Here is a 17525-nt window from a genome sequence, read left to right on the forward strand (position 1 = left end):
TGCCAGATGCCTTCTGGCCACCAGGCTCTTAGCAGATGTGGCAGGCCCATGCAGATGGGTGCCATCCTAGGTGTGTCTGCTGGTGCCCATCCAGCCCTCAGCACGGCCCCGAGGCCTGCATACCTGCAGCAGGCTGCTGGCCAGGGCTCCGCTCTCCTCCCGGGCTTGGCTCAGTCAACCCCGAGAGTCTCCAGTGGGACCACCTCCATGTCTGCCCGGTACCCTCTGCCCTCCTGTTATGGGTGGAGGGGGATGCTGGCCTGGCTGGGGCAGGGAGGGGACCCAGGGCCCAGGAGAAAACTCAGCTGCAGAGTCAGACAAAGGAGTGAAGTGCTGAGAGAGCTGGTGAAAGATAGACAAATGTGGTCTTATCTGCAGAGCAGACTATCGCTCAGCCAGAGAAAGGGATGAGGCGCTGACACACGCCACAGCAAGGACGTGCGCGCATTTGCTGCTCAGGCGTGTCTGCCTTCCCGTGACCCCCATGGACTGCAGGCCACCAGGCTCCTCTGTCCATGGGACTCTCCAGGCAAGAGCACTGGAGTGCCCTCCTCCAGGGGATCGTTCTGACCCAGGGATTGAACCCGCGTCTCCTGCATCCCAGGTGGATTCTTTACCGTCGGAGCCACCAGTGAAGCACAGATAAAGCTGGAAGAACCAAGCTGAGTGCAAGGACTCAGACACAGAAACCACAACTTGTATGGCCCCACGAAACGTCCAGAAACGCCCAGAACAGGCAAACTCGCAGGGCCAGAAAGCAGATCAGTGGTTGCCAGGGGCTGGAGGCGGGGGAATGGGGAGTGATTGCTGATGGGGGTTTCCTCTGGGGTGACAGAAATGTTCTGGTACTAGAGATGAAGGGGCACAACACTGGGAACATGCTAAACAAACACTGAGCTGTTCACTGGAAATGCGCGAATTATATCTTAAAGCTCTCGAAAAGAAAAACCTAAGCACAGAGGCACACCCCTGGCTCTGGAACCTTCTATCATTCCAGCTGAGTGGCTCTGCCCATGTGCCCCCAATGATGGGCAAGGACTGGCCCATCCTTGCCCTGCGGGAGGGAAGGACATGGTTTGCGCAGGTATCCGTATGAGGAAAGGTCAAGGTGAATGATGGGCGGCATGTTGATTCAGGATGACATGCCCAGGTAGCTGGCAGGTGCTGCTAGGGGACAGACCAACAGTGGCTGATGGGTGGGTAGGAGGGAGGCTGGAGGAGTCTGGGGTCAGGTGATTTGGGGTCTGTGGGGCCCTCAGCGGAGGCTGGTGCTCAGGACCCAGGCTGGCACAGTCCCAGGACATGCTCTTAGGGTCCCCGGGGTGGGGGGCGTCAGGGGCAGGAGAAAGCTCCGAGAGCCCCACTGTCCTGTCGCTGGCCTCCCGCAGGTGTACCCAACAGCTTGGGGGGCCATCTCCCAGCCTTCCCTTTCTGTGTGGGCCAGGCCACGGTGGCTACATGGAGGCGCTGAAATCCCAGCTTCTGGCCGTTTGGGAAAAGAGTCTAGCCAGCAAGGATCCTCGTTTCATTTCTGCTTTCGAAATTAAAACCCCATGCACGCTGGCGAATATTAGTGGCGAGTGTTACAGTTCAGTAGGGACAGAGAGAACTCGAGCCTGAGCACCGCCCCCAACTGCAGCCCCGATGCCAAGGCCGAAGGCACATCCCGGGTGGGCTGTGCGGCCAGACCCACGGCCAGTGCCAGGGCTGCGTCACTGAGTCGCCACGTTCTTAGAGGGCATATGGCGTGGGTCACGGCCCCCTGACTGCACGGCCCAGCTAGCCTGTCTTCTGCACCTTCAGCGTTTCTGAGCTGGAACAGCAGCCCTGCGTGAATGCCGTGTTTCCGGGGGCGGTTCGCGGGGTGGCCGCAGGGCAGCTGAGCGACACCGTGTGAAATGGTGACAGTGACAGCTAGCTGTGGCGGGCAGGCAGACCAGCTGATTGCACCCGGCTTTCCACGCGGCCCCCTTCCTGTTTTCTGGTCAGAAGTGCAGAGCAAGTTTGCAGCCTGCGCCCGGGGTGGGGGGGGGCGCCCGGCGACACCCAAACCTCAAAACAACTCCACTTCTCCTTTCAGGGAGCTGACAAAAAGTCCCGGTCGGCTTTCTGTGGCCCCAAACAAGCTGAGAGAGGAAATCTTTTTCACAAAGATGCAGAGGGGCACCCAGGCTCAGGCTGGGTGTTACGCGTGGTCCCACTGTGGCTGCCTGTGGTGTGGCCTGGGGCACCCAGACTGTACTGGGTGGACTCGTATTCCTCGGAAAGATATGCCCAACTCCTTATCCCTGGAGCCTGGGAGTGGGACCTTCTTTGCAAATAGGGTCTCTGCAGATGGAATTAATGGGCTTCCCTGGTGGCCCAGTGGTAAAGAATCCACCTGCCAATGCAGGGGACACAGGTTCAATCCCTGGGTCAGGAAGATCCCCTAGAGAAGGGCAAGGCAACCGCCCCCAGAGTTCGTGCCTGGAGAATCCCATGGCCAGAGGAGCCTCGAGGGCTACCGTCCGTGTGGGCACAAGAGACGGACAAAAGACTGAGCGACTAAACAGCAGATGGAATTAAGGGAAGGATCTGGAGGTGAGGTCGTCTTGGATTTAGGGGAGGCCCTAAATCCAACGAGACAGTGCCCTTATAGGAGAAAGGAGAGTGCCTGCCTTGGCATCACATATACTGCAGCTGTGACGACGCAGAGGTCAGCACGGCTCCTGTGCGAGGATGACATGTAAATTCGTGAAGCATTCCATAGTTTGGGAAGCTGTGGGACATATATCCAATGGAGTATCACTTAGCCATAAAAACGAATGTATTTGAGTCAGTTCCAATGAGGTGGATGAAAATAGTGCCTATTATACAGAATGAAGTAAGTCAGAAAGAGAATCACAAATGTCGTATGTTAATGCATATATATGGAATCTAGAGAGAGAGTACTGATGATCCTATCTGCAGCACAGCAAAGGACACACAGACATAAAGAACAGACTTGTGGACACAGCGGGGGAAGGAGAGGGTGGGGCGACTTGAGAGAGTGGCGTGGGAACACACACACTACCATACGCAAACCAGAGAGCCAGTGGGGGCTTGCTGTATGGCTCAGGGAACCCAGAGCCAGGGCTCCGTGACAGCCTAGAGGGGTGGGACAGGGAGGGAGGGGACCTGCATGCCTATGGCTGACTCATGTTGACGGACGGCAGAAGCCAACACAATATTGTAAAGTAATTACCCTCTCACTAAAAACCTCACACAGTTAAACTTTAAAAATTAAAATAAAAAAATTAATACTTGTTAACAAAAAAAAAAAAAAAAAAAGAGACAGAGAGAGAGAAAGGAGATTCAAGATAGAGACAGATGGGGAGGCGGCCACCAGAAACCAGGAGAGAGATGTGGGAAGGACTCTCCATGGGGGCCTTCAGGATTCAAGATAGAGACAGATGGGGAGGCGGCCACCAGAAACCAGGAGAGAGATGTGGGAAGGACTCTCCATGGGGGCCTTCAGGATTCAAGATAGAGACAGATGGGGAGGCGGCCACCAGAAACCAGGAGAGAGATGTGGGAAGGACTCTCCATGGGGGCCTTCAGGATTCAAGATAGAGACAGATGGGGAGGCGGCCACCAGAAACCAGGAGAGAGATGTGGGAAGGACTCTCCATGGGGGCCTTCAGGATTCAAGATAGAGACAGATGGGGAGGCGGCCACCAGAAACCAGGAGAGAGATGTGGGAAGGACTCTCCATGGGGGCCTTCAGGATTCAAGATAGAGACAGATGGGGAGGCGGCCACCAGAAACCAGGAGAGAGATGTGGGAAGGACTCTCCATGGGGGCCTTCAGGAGTCAAGATAGAGACAGATGGGGAGGCGGCCACCAGAAACCAGGAGAGAGATGTGGGAAGGACTCTCCATGGGGGCCTTCAGGATTCAAGATAGAGACAGATGGGGAGGCGGCCACCAGAAACCAGGAGAGAGATGTGGGAAGGGGCTCTCCATGGGGGCCTTCAGGATTCAAGATAGAGACAGATGGGGAGGCGGCCACCAGAAACCAGGAGAGAGATGTGGGAAGGACTCTCCATGGGGGCCTTCAGGATTCAAGATAGAGACAGATGGGGAGGCGGCCACCAGAAACCAGGAGAGAGATGTGGGAAGGACTCTCCATGGGGGCCTTCAGGATTCAAGATAGAGACAGATGGGGAGGCGGCCACCAGAAACCAGGAGAGAGATGTGGGAAGGACTCTCCATGGGGGCCTTCAGGATTCAAGATAGAGACAGATGGGGAGGCGGCCACCAGAAACCAGGAGAGAGATGTGGGAAGGACTCTCCATGGGGGCCTTCAGGATTCAAGATAGAGACAGATGGGGAGGCGGCCACCAGAAACCAGGAGAGAGATGTGGGAAGGACTCTCCATGGGGGCCTTCAGGATTCAAGATAGAGACAGATGGGGAGGCGGCCACCAGAAACCAGGAGAGAGATGTGGGAAGGACTCTCCATGGGGGCCTTCAGGATTCAAGATAGAGACAGATGGGGAGGCGGCCACCAGAAACCAGGAGAGAGATGTGGGAAGGACTCTCCATGGGGGCCTTCAGGATTCAAGATAGAGACAGATGGGGAGGCGGCCACCAGAAACCAGGAGAGAGATGTGGGAAGGACTCTCCATGGGGGCCTTCAGGATTCAAGATAGAGACAGATGGGGAGGCGGCCACCAGAAACCAGGAGAGAGATGTGGGAAGGGCTCTCCATGGGGGCCTTCAGGATTCAAGATAGAGACAGATGGGGAGGCGGCCACCAGAAACCAGGAGAGAGATGTGGGAAGGGCTCTCCATGGGGGCCTTCAGGATTCAAGATAGAGACAGATGGGGAGGCGGCCACCAGAAACCAGGAGAGAGATGTGGGAAGGGCTCTCCATGGGGGCCTTCAGGATTCAAGATAGAGACAGATGGGGAGGCGGCCACCAGAAACCAGGAGAGAGATGTGGGAAGGGGCTCTCCATGGGGGCCTTCAGGATTCAAGATAGAGACAGATGGGGAGGCGGCCACCAGAAACCAGGAGAGAGATGTGGGAAGGGCTCTCCATGGGGGCCTTCAGGATTCAAGATAGAGACAGATGGGGAGGCGGCCACCAGAAACCAGGAGAGAGATGTGGGAAGGGCTCTCCATGGGGGCCTTCAGGAGTCAAGATAGAGACAGATGGGGAGGCGGCCACCAGAAACCAGGAGAGAGATGTGGGAAGGGCTCTCCATGGGGGCCTTCAGGATTCAAGATAGAGACAGATGGGGAGGCGGCCACCAGAAACCAGGAGAGAGATGTGGGAAGGGCTCTCCATGGGGGCCTTCAGGATTCAAGATAGAGACAGATGGGGAGGCGGCCACCAGAAACCAGGAGAGAGATGTGGGAAGGGCTCTCCATGGGGGCCTTCAGGATTCAAGATAGAGACAGATGGGGAGGCGGCCACCAGAAACCAGGAGAGAGATGTGGGAAGGGCTCTCCATGGGGGCCTTCAGGATTCAAGATAGAGACAGATGGGGAGGCGGCCACCAGAAACCAGGAGAGAGATGTGGGAAGGACTCTCCATGGGGGCCTTCAGGATTCAAGATAGAGACAGATGGGGAGGCGGCCACCAGAAACCAGGAGAGAGATGTGGGAAGGACTCTCCATGGGGGCCTTCAGGATTCAAGATAGAGACAGATGGGGAGGCGGCCACCAGAAACCAGGAGAGAGATGTGGGAAGGACTCTCCATGGGGGCCTTCAGGATTCAAGATAGAGACAGATGGGGAGGCGGCCACCAGAAACCAGGAGAGAGATGTGGGAAGGACTCTCCATGGGGGCCTTCAGGATTCAAGATAGAGACAGATGGGGAGGCGGCCACCAGAAACCAGGAGAGAGATGTGGGAAGGACTCTCCATGGGGGCCTTCAGGATTCAAGATAGAGACAGATGGGGAGGCGGCCACCAGAAACCAGGAGAGAGATGTGGGAAGGACTCTCCATGGGGGCCTTCAGGATTCAAGATAGAGACAGATGGGGAGGCGGCCACCAGAAACCAGGAGAGAGATGTGGGAAGGACTCTCCATGGGGGCCTTCAGGATTCAAGATAGAGACAGATGGGGAGGCGGCCACCAGAAACCAGGAGAGAGATGTGGGAAGGGCTCTCCATGGGGGCCTTCAGGATTCAAGATAGAGACAGATGGGGAGGCGGCCACCAGAAACCAGGAGAGAGATGTGGGAAGGGCTCTCCATGGGGGCCTTCAGGATTCAAGATAGAGACAGATGGGGAGGCGGCCACCAGAAACCAGGAGAGAGATGTGGGAAGGACTCTCCATGGGGGCCTTCAGGAGTCAAGATAGAGACAGATGGGGAGGCGGCCACCAGAAACCAGGAGAGAGATGTGGGAAGGGCTCTCCATGGGGGCCTTCAGGATTCAAGATAGAGACAGATGGGGAGGCGGCCACCAGAAACCAGGAGAGAGATGTGGGAAGGGCTCTCCATGGGGGCCTTCAGGAGTCAAGATAGAGACAGATGGGGAGGCGGCCACCAGAAACCAGGAGAGAGATGTGGGAAGGACTCTCCATGGGGGCCTTCAGGATTCAAGATAGAGACAGATGGGGAGGCGGCCACCAGAAACCAGGAGAGAGATGTGGGAAGGACTCTCCATGGGGGCCTTCAGGATCCAAGATAGAGACAGATGGGGAGGCGGCCACCAGAAACCAGGAGAGAGATGTGGGAAGGACTCTCCATGGGGGCCTTCAGGATTCAAGATAGAGACAGATGGGGAGGCGGCCACCAGAAACCAGGAGAGAGATGTGGGAAGGACTCTCCATGGGGGCCTTCAGGAGTCAAGATAGAGACAGATGGGGAGGCGGCCACCAGAAACCAGGAGAGAGATGTGGGAAGGGCTCTCCATGGGGGCCTTCAGGATTCAAGATAGAGACAGATGGGGAGGCGGCCACCAGAAACCAGGAGAGAGATGTGGGAAGGACTCTCCATGGGGGCCTTCAGGAGTCAAGATAGAGACAGATGGGGAGGCGGCCACCAGAAACCAGGAGAGAGATGTGGGAAGGACTCTCCATGGGGGCCTTCAGGAGTCAAGATAGAGACAGATGGGGAGGCGGCCACCAGAAACCAGGAGAGAGATGTGGGAAGGACTCTCCATGGGGGCCTTCAGGAGTCAAGATAGAGACAGATGGGGAGGCGGCCACCAGAAACCAGGAGAGAGATGTGGGAAGGGCTCTCCATGGGGGCCTTCAGGATTCAAGATAGAGACAGATGGGGAGGCGGCCACCAGAAACCAGGAGAGAGATGTGGGAAGGGCTCTCCATGGGGGCCTTCAGGATTCAAGATAGAGACAGATGGGGAGGCGGCCACCAGAAACCAGGAGAGAGATGTGGGAAGGGCTCTCCATGGGGGCCTTCAGGATTCAAGATAGAGACAGATGGGGAGGCGGCCACCAGAAACCAGGAGAGAGATGTGGGAAGGGCTCTCCATGGGGGCCTTCAGGATTCAAGATAGAGACAGATGGGGAGGCGGCCACCAGAAACCAGGAGAGAGATGTGGGAAGGGCTCTCCATGGGGGCCTTCAGGATTCAAGATAGAGACAGATGGGGAGGCGGCCACCAGAAACCAGGAGAGAGATGTGGGAAGGACTCTCCATGGGGGCCTTCAGGATTCAAGATAGAGACAGATGGGGAGGCGGCCACCAGAAACCAGGAGAGAGATGTGGGAAGGACTCTCCATGGGGGCCTTCAGGATTCAAGATAGAGACAGATGGGGAGGCGGCCACCAGAAACCAGGAGAGAGATGTGGGAAGGACTCTCCATGGGGGCCTTCAGGATTCAAGATAGAGACAGATGGGGAGGCGGCCACCAGAAACCAGGAGAGAGATGTGGGAAGGACTCTCCATGGGGGCCTTCAGGATTCAAGATAGAGACAGATGGGGAGGCGGCCACCAGAAACCAGGAGAGAGATGTGGGAAGGACTCTCCATGGGGGCCTTCAGGATTCAAGATAGAGACAGATGGGGAGGCGGCCACCAGAAACCAGGAGAGAGATGTGGGAAGGACTCTCCATGGGGGCCTTCAGGATTCAAGATAGAGACAGATGGGGAGGCGGCCACCAGAAACCAGGAGAGAGATGTGGGAAGGACTCTCCATGGGGGCCTTCAGGAGTCAAGATAGAGACAGATGGGGAGGCGGCCACCAGAAACCAGGAGAGAGATGTGGGAAGGGCTCTCCATGGGGGCCTTCAGGATTCAAGATAGAGACAGATGGGGAGGCGGCCACCAGAAACCAGGAGAGAGATGTGGGAAGGGCTCTCCATGGGGGCCTTCAGGAGTCAAGATAGAGACAGATGGGGAGGCGGCCACCAGAAACCAGGAGAGAGATGTGGGAAGGGCTCTCCATGGGGGCCTTCAGGAGTCAAGATAGAGACAGATGGGGAGGCGGCCACCAGAAACCAGGAGAGAGATGTGGGAAGGGCTCTCCATGGGGGCCTTCAGGAGCAGCCCATCCTGTCCAGACCTTGATTTCAGACCTCTGGCCCCGAGAAATGCGAGAGCAGACGTTCCTGTTGTTTTAAGGGCCCCGCCTCCAACTCTGTCCCGAGTACAGTGCCCTGGGATGGCAGCCCCGGGACGTTTACACAGCAGCACGCCTCTCTGGGGCTGTTTTCTGGTCTTTAAAATGAGCAGAGCTGCTGTGAGTCCTCAGAGAGGTGATGAGGACGGTGGCACCTGAAGCCTGACACCCCGGGGGCCTGAAGGCTTGACAGCTAATTATTCCTGTTATTAGCAAGTAACTCTCAGGCTCCCTGCTGGCTCAGTGGTAGAGAATCTGCCTCCCGAAGCAGGAAACACGGGTTCAACCCCTGATCCGGGAGGATTTCACGTGCCTCGGAGCAACTACACCTGTGTGCCACAGCTCCTGAAACTGTGCCGGGAGGCTGGGAGCCGCAACTGCTGAGCCCAGGTACCACAGGTACTGAATCCGCTGCACCCCGGAGCCCAGGCTCCACAAGCAAAGAAGCCGCCGCAGTGAGGAGCCTGCACACCACAGCTAGAGAGCAGCCTCTGCTCGCTGCAACTAGAGGAAAGCCTGAGCGGCAATAGAGACCAGGCATGGCCAAGAACAAAGGAGCAAAACTACACGTCAAATATCGCAGTAGGGAAAACGTAACTCTCAAGCTAGCCCAGGATGGTAGGGATGGACTGAGGGACAATTCTAAGCCATCAGCACTTGAAAAGGACAGTGCCTGGGTCTCGTGGGACCACCAGCTGTGACTAAGGCAGCTATTCTCACCCAGAGGAGACACTTGGTGATGTCGGGACATTTTGCTGTTGTCGCCACTGGGGGGATGGGGTGCTACTGGCATCAGCTGGCTGGAGGCCAGGGGTACAGCTCAGCACCCTGCAACGCACAGGATGGCCCCAAGCCTGGAGTGACCCGGCCTGAGATGTCAGCGGTCCTCTGGCTGCACAGCTCGGCTCGACACTAAAACCACCTTCTCCCTTTCCAGATGGTCGCCTCAGGAAGCACACTCACGGCCATGACGTGCCTTTGGCTCAAGCCTGTTTTGGAAGCTGGCATGGGCTCCTCCCTCCTAAAACCCCTGGAGAAATCTAGCCTCGCTGGCTCACACTCTCAAGGCTCGAGGGACGCAGCCGGGCGAGGTCAGAGGCATCTGACTCACCAGGTGCAGACACCCGCCACGGAGGTGACTAACAGCCCTCAAAGAAAGGGCCAGAACCCTCTGGGGCAACAGCAGGGGAGGAGCATGGAGGCCAGCAGAGGAAGGAGGGGTCCTCAGGATGGCCCCTGGGGAGGACGGCATGAGACACAGTCAGCTGTCACTTGGCAGGGCGCTGCTGTGGACTGACTTATGTCCCCCCACAGAAGCCTTGTCTATATCATCTTGACACCGGAACCTGTGAACGTGGCCTTATATGGAAACGGGTCTCTGCTGACGTCATTAGTTAGGATGAGGTCATCCTGGACCGGGGCCGGTCCTAAATCCAGTGCCTGGTGTCTTTAGAGGAAGAGAGGGCGGCGTGATGACAGAGACCGGGATTACAGCAATGTGGCCACGAGCCCAGGAGCGCCTGCCCGGAGCCCCAGAAGCGTCCTTTCCTGGAGCCTCTGGAGGGAGCGAGGCTCCGCCCACACCTAGCTTCAGATTCCAGGCCTCCAGAACTGTTGGAGGGAGGGAATTCCTCTTTTTGACGCCAACGAGCCTGTGTTTTGCGGTGCTAGGCACCTCATTCTGGCGCCCGAGATGCTCCTCATCTAGAAAGGAGGCTGAGCCATCCTGCTCCCCGGCCGTGCTGCACTGAACCTGGGGCTTGGCATCCTCATCACACCTTGGTGTGGCCCGGCCCTCGCCCGCCTGCCTGGTTCTGTGAGGGGTGAACGGCCCACTTGGCAAATCGCCACGCTCAGGAAATGCTGCGTCTGCTCTCTTGTTGCCGCCCCCAGTTCTAAAGTCTGGGGGAGTGTCTGCACCATTTTATCCGGCCACTGCTGGGAGGACAGTGGGGCCCAGTGGTGGAGACTCTGCACCGCAGTGCGGGGTTCGATCCATGGTCGGGGAACCAGGAGCCCACGTCACGAGTGGCACAATGAAGTGAATGAATTTTTTTTTTGAAGCTAGGATACCCTCCATAGCTCCCATAAGACACGGGACCCACCCCACAATCCTGCAAGCCCTTGAATGACCTGTCACCTCCCTGTCCCCACCGCCTCCTGCTCTGCCCCTTCTCACTCCACTCTGACCCCTTCCCATGCCCTCCAGGACTCGCCTTTCCTTCCACACGCCAGGCATGGTCCAAGCCTCTCGGACTCTGCTCTGGCTGTGTTCTCCTTCCAGGCCTGGCTCACATCACCTTCTCGCCTCGTTTCCCTACCCACTTCCTTGAGCCCATCACTGTTCTTTTTTTAAAAAAAAAAAAAAACTTGTCTCTTTGTAATTGGAGAATAATTGCTTTAGGATATTGTGCTGGTTTCTGCCATCCATCAACACGAATCAGCTACAGGTATATATATGTCCTCTCCCTCTTGAACCTCCCTCCCACTTCCCACCCCTCTAGGCGGTCACAGAGCACTGTGCTGAGCTCCCTGGGTCGTGCAGCAAATTCCCACAGCCTGTTCTGCATTTGGTAATACATGTTTCAGCGCTGCTCTCCCGATTCGTCCCACTCTCTCCATCCGCACTGTGTCCACAAGTCTGTTCTCAGTCTGCGTCTCCACTGCTGCCCTGCAAACAGGCTCCTCAGCACCGTCTTTCCAGACCCCACAGACGTGTTAATGCACAACATCTGCTTTTCCGACTCACTTCACTCTCTCTCCTTTCTCGTTTGCTTGCTTTTGGCTATGCCATGCAGCAGGCGGGATCTCAGCTTCCCAACCAAGGGCTGAACCCGTGCCCCCTACGCTGGAAGCACAGATCCTAACCATTGGATTGCCTGCTCGTTCTTACTGGCTCACAGCTCACACTCGAGACCCACTGTTTCTCTCCCTGCCTGCCTCCTTGCCACTAGCCCGCAGCTCCCTGTGGGCAGGCCTTTGTGTCGGTTTTGGCCACTGCATAGCCCAGTGCCGAGAGCAGCGCCTGCACGAGAAGTATTTGCGGAAGGAATGGATGAGAGGAGGGAACGCACGCAGGGAACACGTATTGAAGAGAAAAATGTCTATTCCGTGGCCAGATCACTTCGGAGTTTTTAAAACACACTTGTGCAAAAAAAAAACAAAAAACAACCAAGGAATCTTTACGTTACGTGCATAAGAGAAGACAGAAATAGGCCATGTGTGCTGGCATGGGGCCCGGCTGGACAGCCCCGGCTAGTTTCTGGTTGATGATCTCAGAGATCGTCAGAGAGGAAGAGGAACTGAAACATACTCCGCAGGCGCAGTCTAGATGGGATTTCACTGAATTCTGGCTACTTAGAAGCCAGAGGTCAAGGCTTCAGGGTGGGCGGGGGTCTAGGGTTCTATGGATGGACTGTGGCACACCCAGGGGTTGTCACTCGGCAACATGGAGACATGAGGTCGCAAACCGGGCAAACATGCAGAGGACCAGCATGTCGTCCTAGGCAAGCGGCGCTGGGCCGAAAAGACGACAAACGGTGTGCTTCCAGCCATCGAAACTGTGCAGCCGGCGGGGCTTCCCAGGTGGTGCAGTGGTAAAGGAGCCCCCTGCCAATGCCGGAGACGCAGAAGACGCGGGCTCAGTCCCTCGCTCGGGAAGACCCCCTGGAGTAGGAGATGGCAACTCAATTCGGTACTCTTGCCTGGAGAATGCCCTGGACCCAGGAGCCTGTGGGTTACAGTCCCAAAGAGTCAGGGGGACGAACAGGCAGGACACGAGGACTTCTAAGGTAGTGTAGCTACTCTGTGTGATCCTCATGGTGGACACATGACCTGTGCGTCCGTCCAAACTCGCAGCATGTGCAGTGCTGACTGGACCCTAATGCTCTCCGTGGACTGCAGTTAATAATACCGCGTCAATATTGGCTCACCAGTAGTAAACAAATACACCAGGCCAACACAACACACTAATGACAGGGGGCAGTGTGTGTGTGTTGGGGGGTGGCGGGAGAATATGGCAACTCTCTGGACCACCTGTTCAGTATTTCTATAAACCTAAAACTGCTCAAAGACACAGCACGATTTGTTGTTTTTTTTTTCTGTAATGTCGGAAACACCCGAATGAACTTTTGGGTCAACCCAAAATGTTGCTCTATTTAGTAAAATTTAACTATTTAAGGTTAGGTTTCATACTCGAAATTATTTAATCGTTGTAAAATCTTATTAGAAAGAAAGAAAGCAGGGTCTTAGACCCCAAACCCAGAGGTTTTGCACACCTCTGGGCCCCCATGTGGCCCTGGCTCTCACCAGGAGACGACGGTTAAGCTACGTTCTGCGATATGGCAGCATCTTGTCCGAAGACCCCGAGGGTGAGGGCCACTGGGACCACTCTCACGGGCCCTGTGTCCAGAAGGCTCATCCGCAGCGACACAGCCACGACCCCTGCGGCGTCTGGCCTATGCGGACGCTGGAAAAGGCGCAGGAGGCTGGGGTGCCAGGTGGCCCCCTCCTCTAGTTGGTCCCTAGCCACCAGGCCTGCCCTCGCCTTGCTGGCTTCTTTCTACCCCACAGCCCCACCCCCACCAGAAACACCCTGCCACAAACTTTTCAGTTTGGACACGCCACCCTTTTCCTTTTGGGACCCAGCATGCAGAGTGCCACCCCTCCAGACATCAGGCGTACACTGAGGACCCTGAGGCATCCATCAGGACTTGTTATTATCTATATCTGAGGCTTTGACACCTGGGGCCTGGCTGACCCCGTGGGGATTCCTAGAGAGAAGAAAGGACCCTCCTACGAGCATGCCTTCCAAACACAAACCAACCATTTCAGAGCCCACATCGTCCCCCTGCTACCTCTGTTTTTATGTTTTCACCCTCAAGGCTGCTCTCCCCAGGCCCTGAATCACCCCAGGAGAGACCATTCAACTAGGCCAGTCCTTACGCCCCCAAACTCTGAAACTATTCACACCAGCCTCTCCTAAGCCTGCTTGGCCTGACTCGCCGGACCTTTTCCATGAAAACCATGACACAGAACCCTGCCTACACCCTCCCCTGGCTCTCGCTGCTTCTGACGGACCCCGGTGCCACCCCGTATGGCCCTGCCCGGGGCACGCTGAATCTCCTACTTCTGAGGAATTGTGGCCGTAACTGCCTTCTCCATGGCCGCTGCCGCGCCGTATCTGAACGAGCGTGGAGTCTGCACGTGAAGGCCCCCTCCCGCCGACCGGCCCCCACTCACCTCCAGCACGGGGCCAGCGCCGAGGATGGTCCTCTCGACGCCACTGGCGTAGCCCTTCTGGCTCAGGGCGGTGAGGCAGTGGATCAGGAAGTTGGTGCTCTGCGTCTTGCCCGAGCCGCTCTCGCCCGAGATGACGATGCACTGGTTGACGTGCTTCCGGAGCATGGAGTAGTAGGCCACGTCGGCCAGCGCGAACACGTGAGGCTCCAGCTTGCCCAGCTGCTGGTTCTCGTACATCTTCACGTACTTCGGGTTGTAGATGGGGAGGAACTTGAAGGGGTTGACGGCTACCAGGATGCTGCCGGCGTACGTGTAGATCTTCCGCTGCAGGAAGCGGTGCCTGAGGTTCTTCAGGAGGTTCTCCTCCGTCAGCTCGGGGAGGTTGCACAGGTCGTCAAAGTCCGCCTGCGGCCGGGGCAGGAGGCCGCGCTCCACCAGGCGCCGCATGGCCGTGGCCTGGGACGCAAGCTGCATGTGCAAGTACTTGATGGTGCCGTCGGGGTCGCGCTCCTGCAGCAGGAAGTAGTAGCCGTCCTCCCGCGGGTGCTCGTCGTGCGCCCGCCGCGGCCACAGCAGCACGCGGTGCACGGGCGAGTCGCTGGCGTCCAGCACCCACTCCTCCCCACCCGTCTCCTTGACCTCCACCAGCACGTAGCGCTTGCTGCCGTCCAGCTGCAGGCGGGCGATGGCGTCCTGGATGACGTCGGACGTGGTGCTGTCCTTGGTGGCCGGCACGCGGCAGGAGGCCAGGGGTGGGGCCTGGCTCTCGCTGGTGGCCAGCTGCGGGTAGATGTGCAGGTGGTAGGCCGCCTGCCCCCGGCGGCCGGCGCTGCCCGCCTCGTTCACACTCATCCTGCCGGCAGCCTGGCCTCAGCATGCCTCCCGGGCTCGGGGCGCACGTCCTGGAGCTGGAAGGGAGGAGTGGCACCGTCAGAGGGGGTGGAGGGCAGAGGGGTGGGGCAACACTGACACCCACCTCTGGACAGAGTCTCAGGCCCACGGCCTGGATCCACAGGCTCTGCTGAAGCCAGAAAGGCCGAGGAGTCTCGTCTGTCCTCAACGTGACCCTGATTTCAGGTTCGTGGCTCCCGCAGAGCGACACCACTGGAGTCTGTCCACATCCCAGGCCGCATCCCTCCCTACCAGCCTCTCAACCCTCAAGTCCGGGGGCCACAGCCATCTCTCAGCTCAGTCCTTCCTGGCCTCTCCTCTCTGACAAAAACTTGCCTGGCAAGTTCCCAAGCAGATGAAGACTCGGCCCCACGTGCCTTGGTCATGTCCCCCAAACACAAGAGGGGCAGAGAGAGGAAGGGCGGGAAGAGCAAGACTGACCTTGCCCGGAAACTCAGGGACCTTGAAATCCCACTGAGGAGGATAGAGTCAGGGAGTGCCCCCTTCAAAAAAAAAAAAACTTGCTCCAGAGAACTCTTCAGTGGACATTCACTTCTAGAACCCACAACTCCATTCCCATCATGCCGAGAACATCTGGCAGGCCGAGATCGGAGGCCTCCTACGGGAGTCCTGGTCAATTCTCCCCTAGGCTGTGAAAGCCTGAGGAGCCGCCCCAGCCAGAGGAAACTGGGGCGCTGTGATGACTGAGCGTCCCAGGGTTGTCTGCACAGGGTCATGACCGGAGAGAAGGCGTGAGGGAAGAACTGGTGATGTCTGAGTAAGGTCAGATGGTTGGTGAATAGCAGTGTGTTGGCATCGGTTCCTTAGCCGTACAATCGTACCCTTATGGTGTGAGGTGTTCACACTCAGGCAACATGGGTGAGGGGTTCAGGGGACTCCCAGTTTGGTCTTTGCAACTTTTCTGGAAACCTAAAATGATTTCCTCGGTCGTCCAGTGGTCAAGAATCCACCTTGCAAGGAAGGGGATGTGGGTTTGATCCCCAGTCCAGGAACTAAGATCCCACATGCAGCTAAGCCCATAGGCTCTGGAGCCCATGCGCCCCAACAAAAGGTGTGCTTCAAGTAACACCTGATGCGGTCAGATGCATATTTTAAAGGGTGACCCCACCAGAAACAGCCTATTGTCTTGCTCCTGAAGACACTTTGAGAAAAGAGAAAAGGCAGTCAATGTTGGCAACAGCTCACCGCTGTGTCTGAGGCGAGAGGCAGGAACGCAGAGCGGGCCACGTGGGGCTCACTGTGTGCCACCCAAGTGTGGCTGCAGATACCAAGATGAACCAGACCTTGGCTCAGAGCCCAGCGGGAGATGCCGACACGCAAATAGATGTGAGAGGTTATCAACCATGAGCGTGAGAAACTACTGTCCCCGAGAGCCACAGAAGGCTTTAGGGAAGTGGTACCATCTAAGAGGGGTTCTACAGGATGAAGAGGAATTTGTTCAACAGGAAGGCAAAGGAGGGATGAGAGTGTGCTAGGCCCACTGTCTATTTTTGTAAAAAAAAAAAAAAGTCTCACTGGAATGAAGCTCTGCCCATTCACGAACATACCGTCTACATCTGCCTGTGTTTCAACAACACAGCTACAACAGAGACTAGTAACCTGAAGGCCTGGGAATTTGAACCTACTTTTTCCCCAGTCCTTTGTGGAAACAGTAGGCTGACGTCTGCATGACTCAGCCCTGCGGACAAGAGGGGCCACCAGAGGCTGTGATGATTTGGACTCTGGGAAAAGGAGTCCCACAGCAGTGCTGGGAGGGCAGGTGACAGGTGAGGCTCAACAAACTAGATGTAAAGAAGCGGCCACAAATAGGCAGGTAGGTTGCGGCAGCCCGCAGGGAGGCTGGCGTAGACGGGGACGTTTGATTTCCTAAGCTTTCCCCCAGATTATTATGGAACTTTGGTCTATTTCCTTCCAGCTTAATATTCAACAGATGTCACATGTTTTAATAAAGCCTGAATTGCTCTTAATGGGATATGTTAGTACAAATGAACATGTCTCCATGCCATGAAATATGCTCTGAAACATGATTTCTGAGTTCCTGGACACACAATGCTGTGTAGAACTCTTGAGGATTTCCTTGGAATCAGTTAACTCAGGCAGAATCAGCAGATAAACGGAGGTGAACATTGCTAAGCGTCTTTCCTCAAAATGCCACAGTATCCTGCAGGAAAACGATGAAATGATAGGAACACTTGGGCAGTTTCCCTGAAAGTTTCTATATGCCTAGCGGGTGACCCACTCCTAGCGATGGAACCACTCCTAGGAGTTACTCCAGAAACATGAAGCAGATGTTCACACACAGACTGCACATAAGTGGGCTCACTGACACTGTTTCCAAAAGCCCCAGACTAGATACACCCTCAATGCACACAAACCGGTGAACGGACGCATAAACCGGCCACACAATGGACGTGACTCAGCTGTGAGAATGGACCGACCTCTGACCCTCCCAACAGCACAGAACAACACAGACCAATCCTGGAATCTGAGTGCTGAGTGGAAGACTGAAGATGGAAAGGAATATATACAGACCCAAAAGTTCCACTCCTAGTGTGAACCCCAAGGACTTAAAGACAGGTATCCAGACAGACACTTGGACACACGCGTCCACAGCAACCCTATTAGCCAAAAGGCGGGAAAACACCCAAATTCCCATCAGCTGATGAAAGAGTGGAATGGTCCCTGCTACAATGTGGGTGAACCCTGAAAACATCACGCTGGATGAAAAAAGGCTACGTGTTACAGGACTCCGTCTATTAGGAAATGTCCAGAATGGGTAAATCCACAGAAATGGGCAAAACCACAGGCTAGCGGT

The 17525-nt window shown here is 56.4% G+C and overlaps 1 protein-coding gene across 10 annotated transcripts in view; it reads right to left on the minus strand.

Annotated features, from left to right (window-relative positions):
* The window catches only part of MYO9B (myosin IXB), a 111961-nt gene that overhangs the window by 77926 nt on the left and 16510 nt on the right, over positions 1-17525 (minus strand). For all 10 annotated transcript variants that reach the window (XM_042249712.1, XM_027969453.2, XM_042249709.1 and 7 more), the window contains exon 2: positions 13799-14706. In XM_042249712.1, coding sequence (XP_042105646.1) covers positions 13799-14650 — 852 coding nt within the window. In that variant the 5' untranslated portion in view covers positions 14651-14706. The remainder of the gene's footprint in view (positions 1-13798; positions 14707-17525) is intronic.

Source organism: Ovis aries, chromosome 5, assembly GCF_016772045.2.
Source record: "Ovis aries strain OAR_USU_Benz2616 breed Rambouillet chromosome 5, ARS-UI_Ramb_v3.0, whole genome shotgun sequence".
Lineage (NCBI taxonomy): Eukaryota > Metazoa > Chordata > Mammalia > Artiodactyla > Bovidae > Ovis > Ovis aries.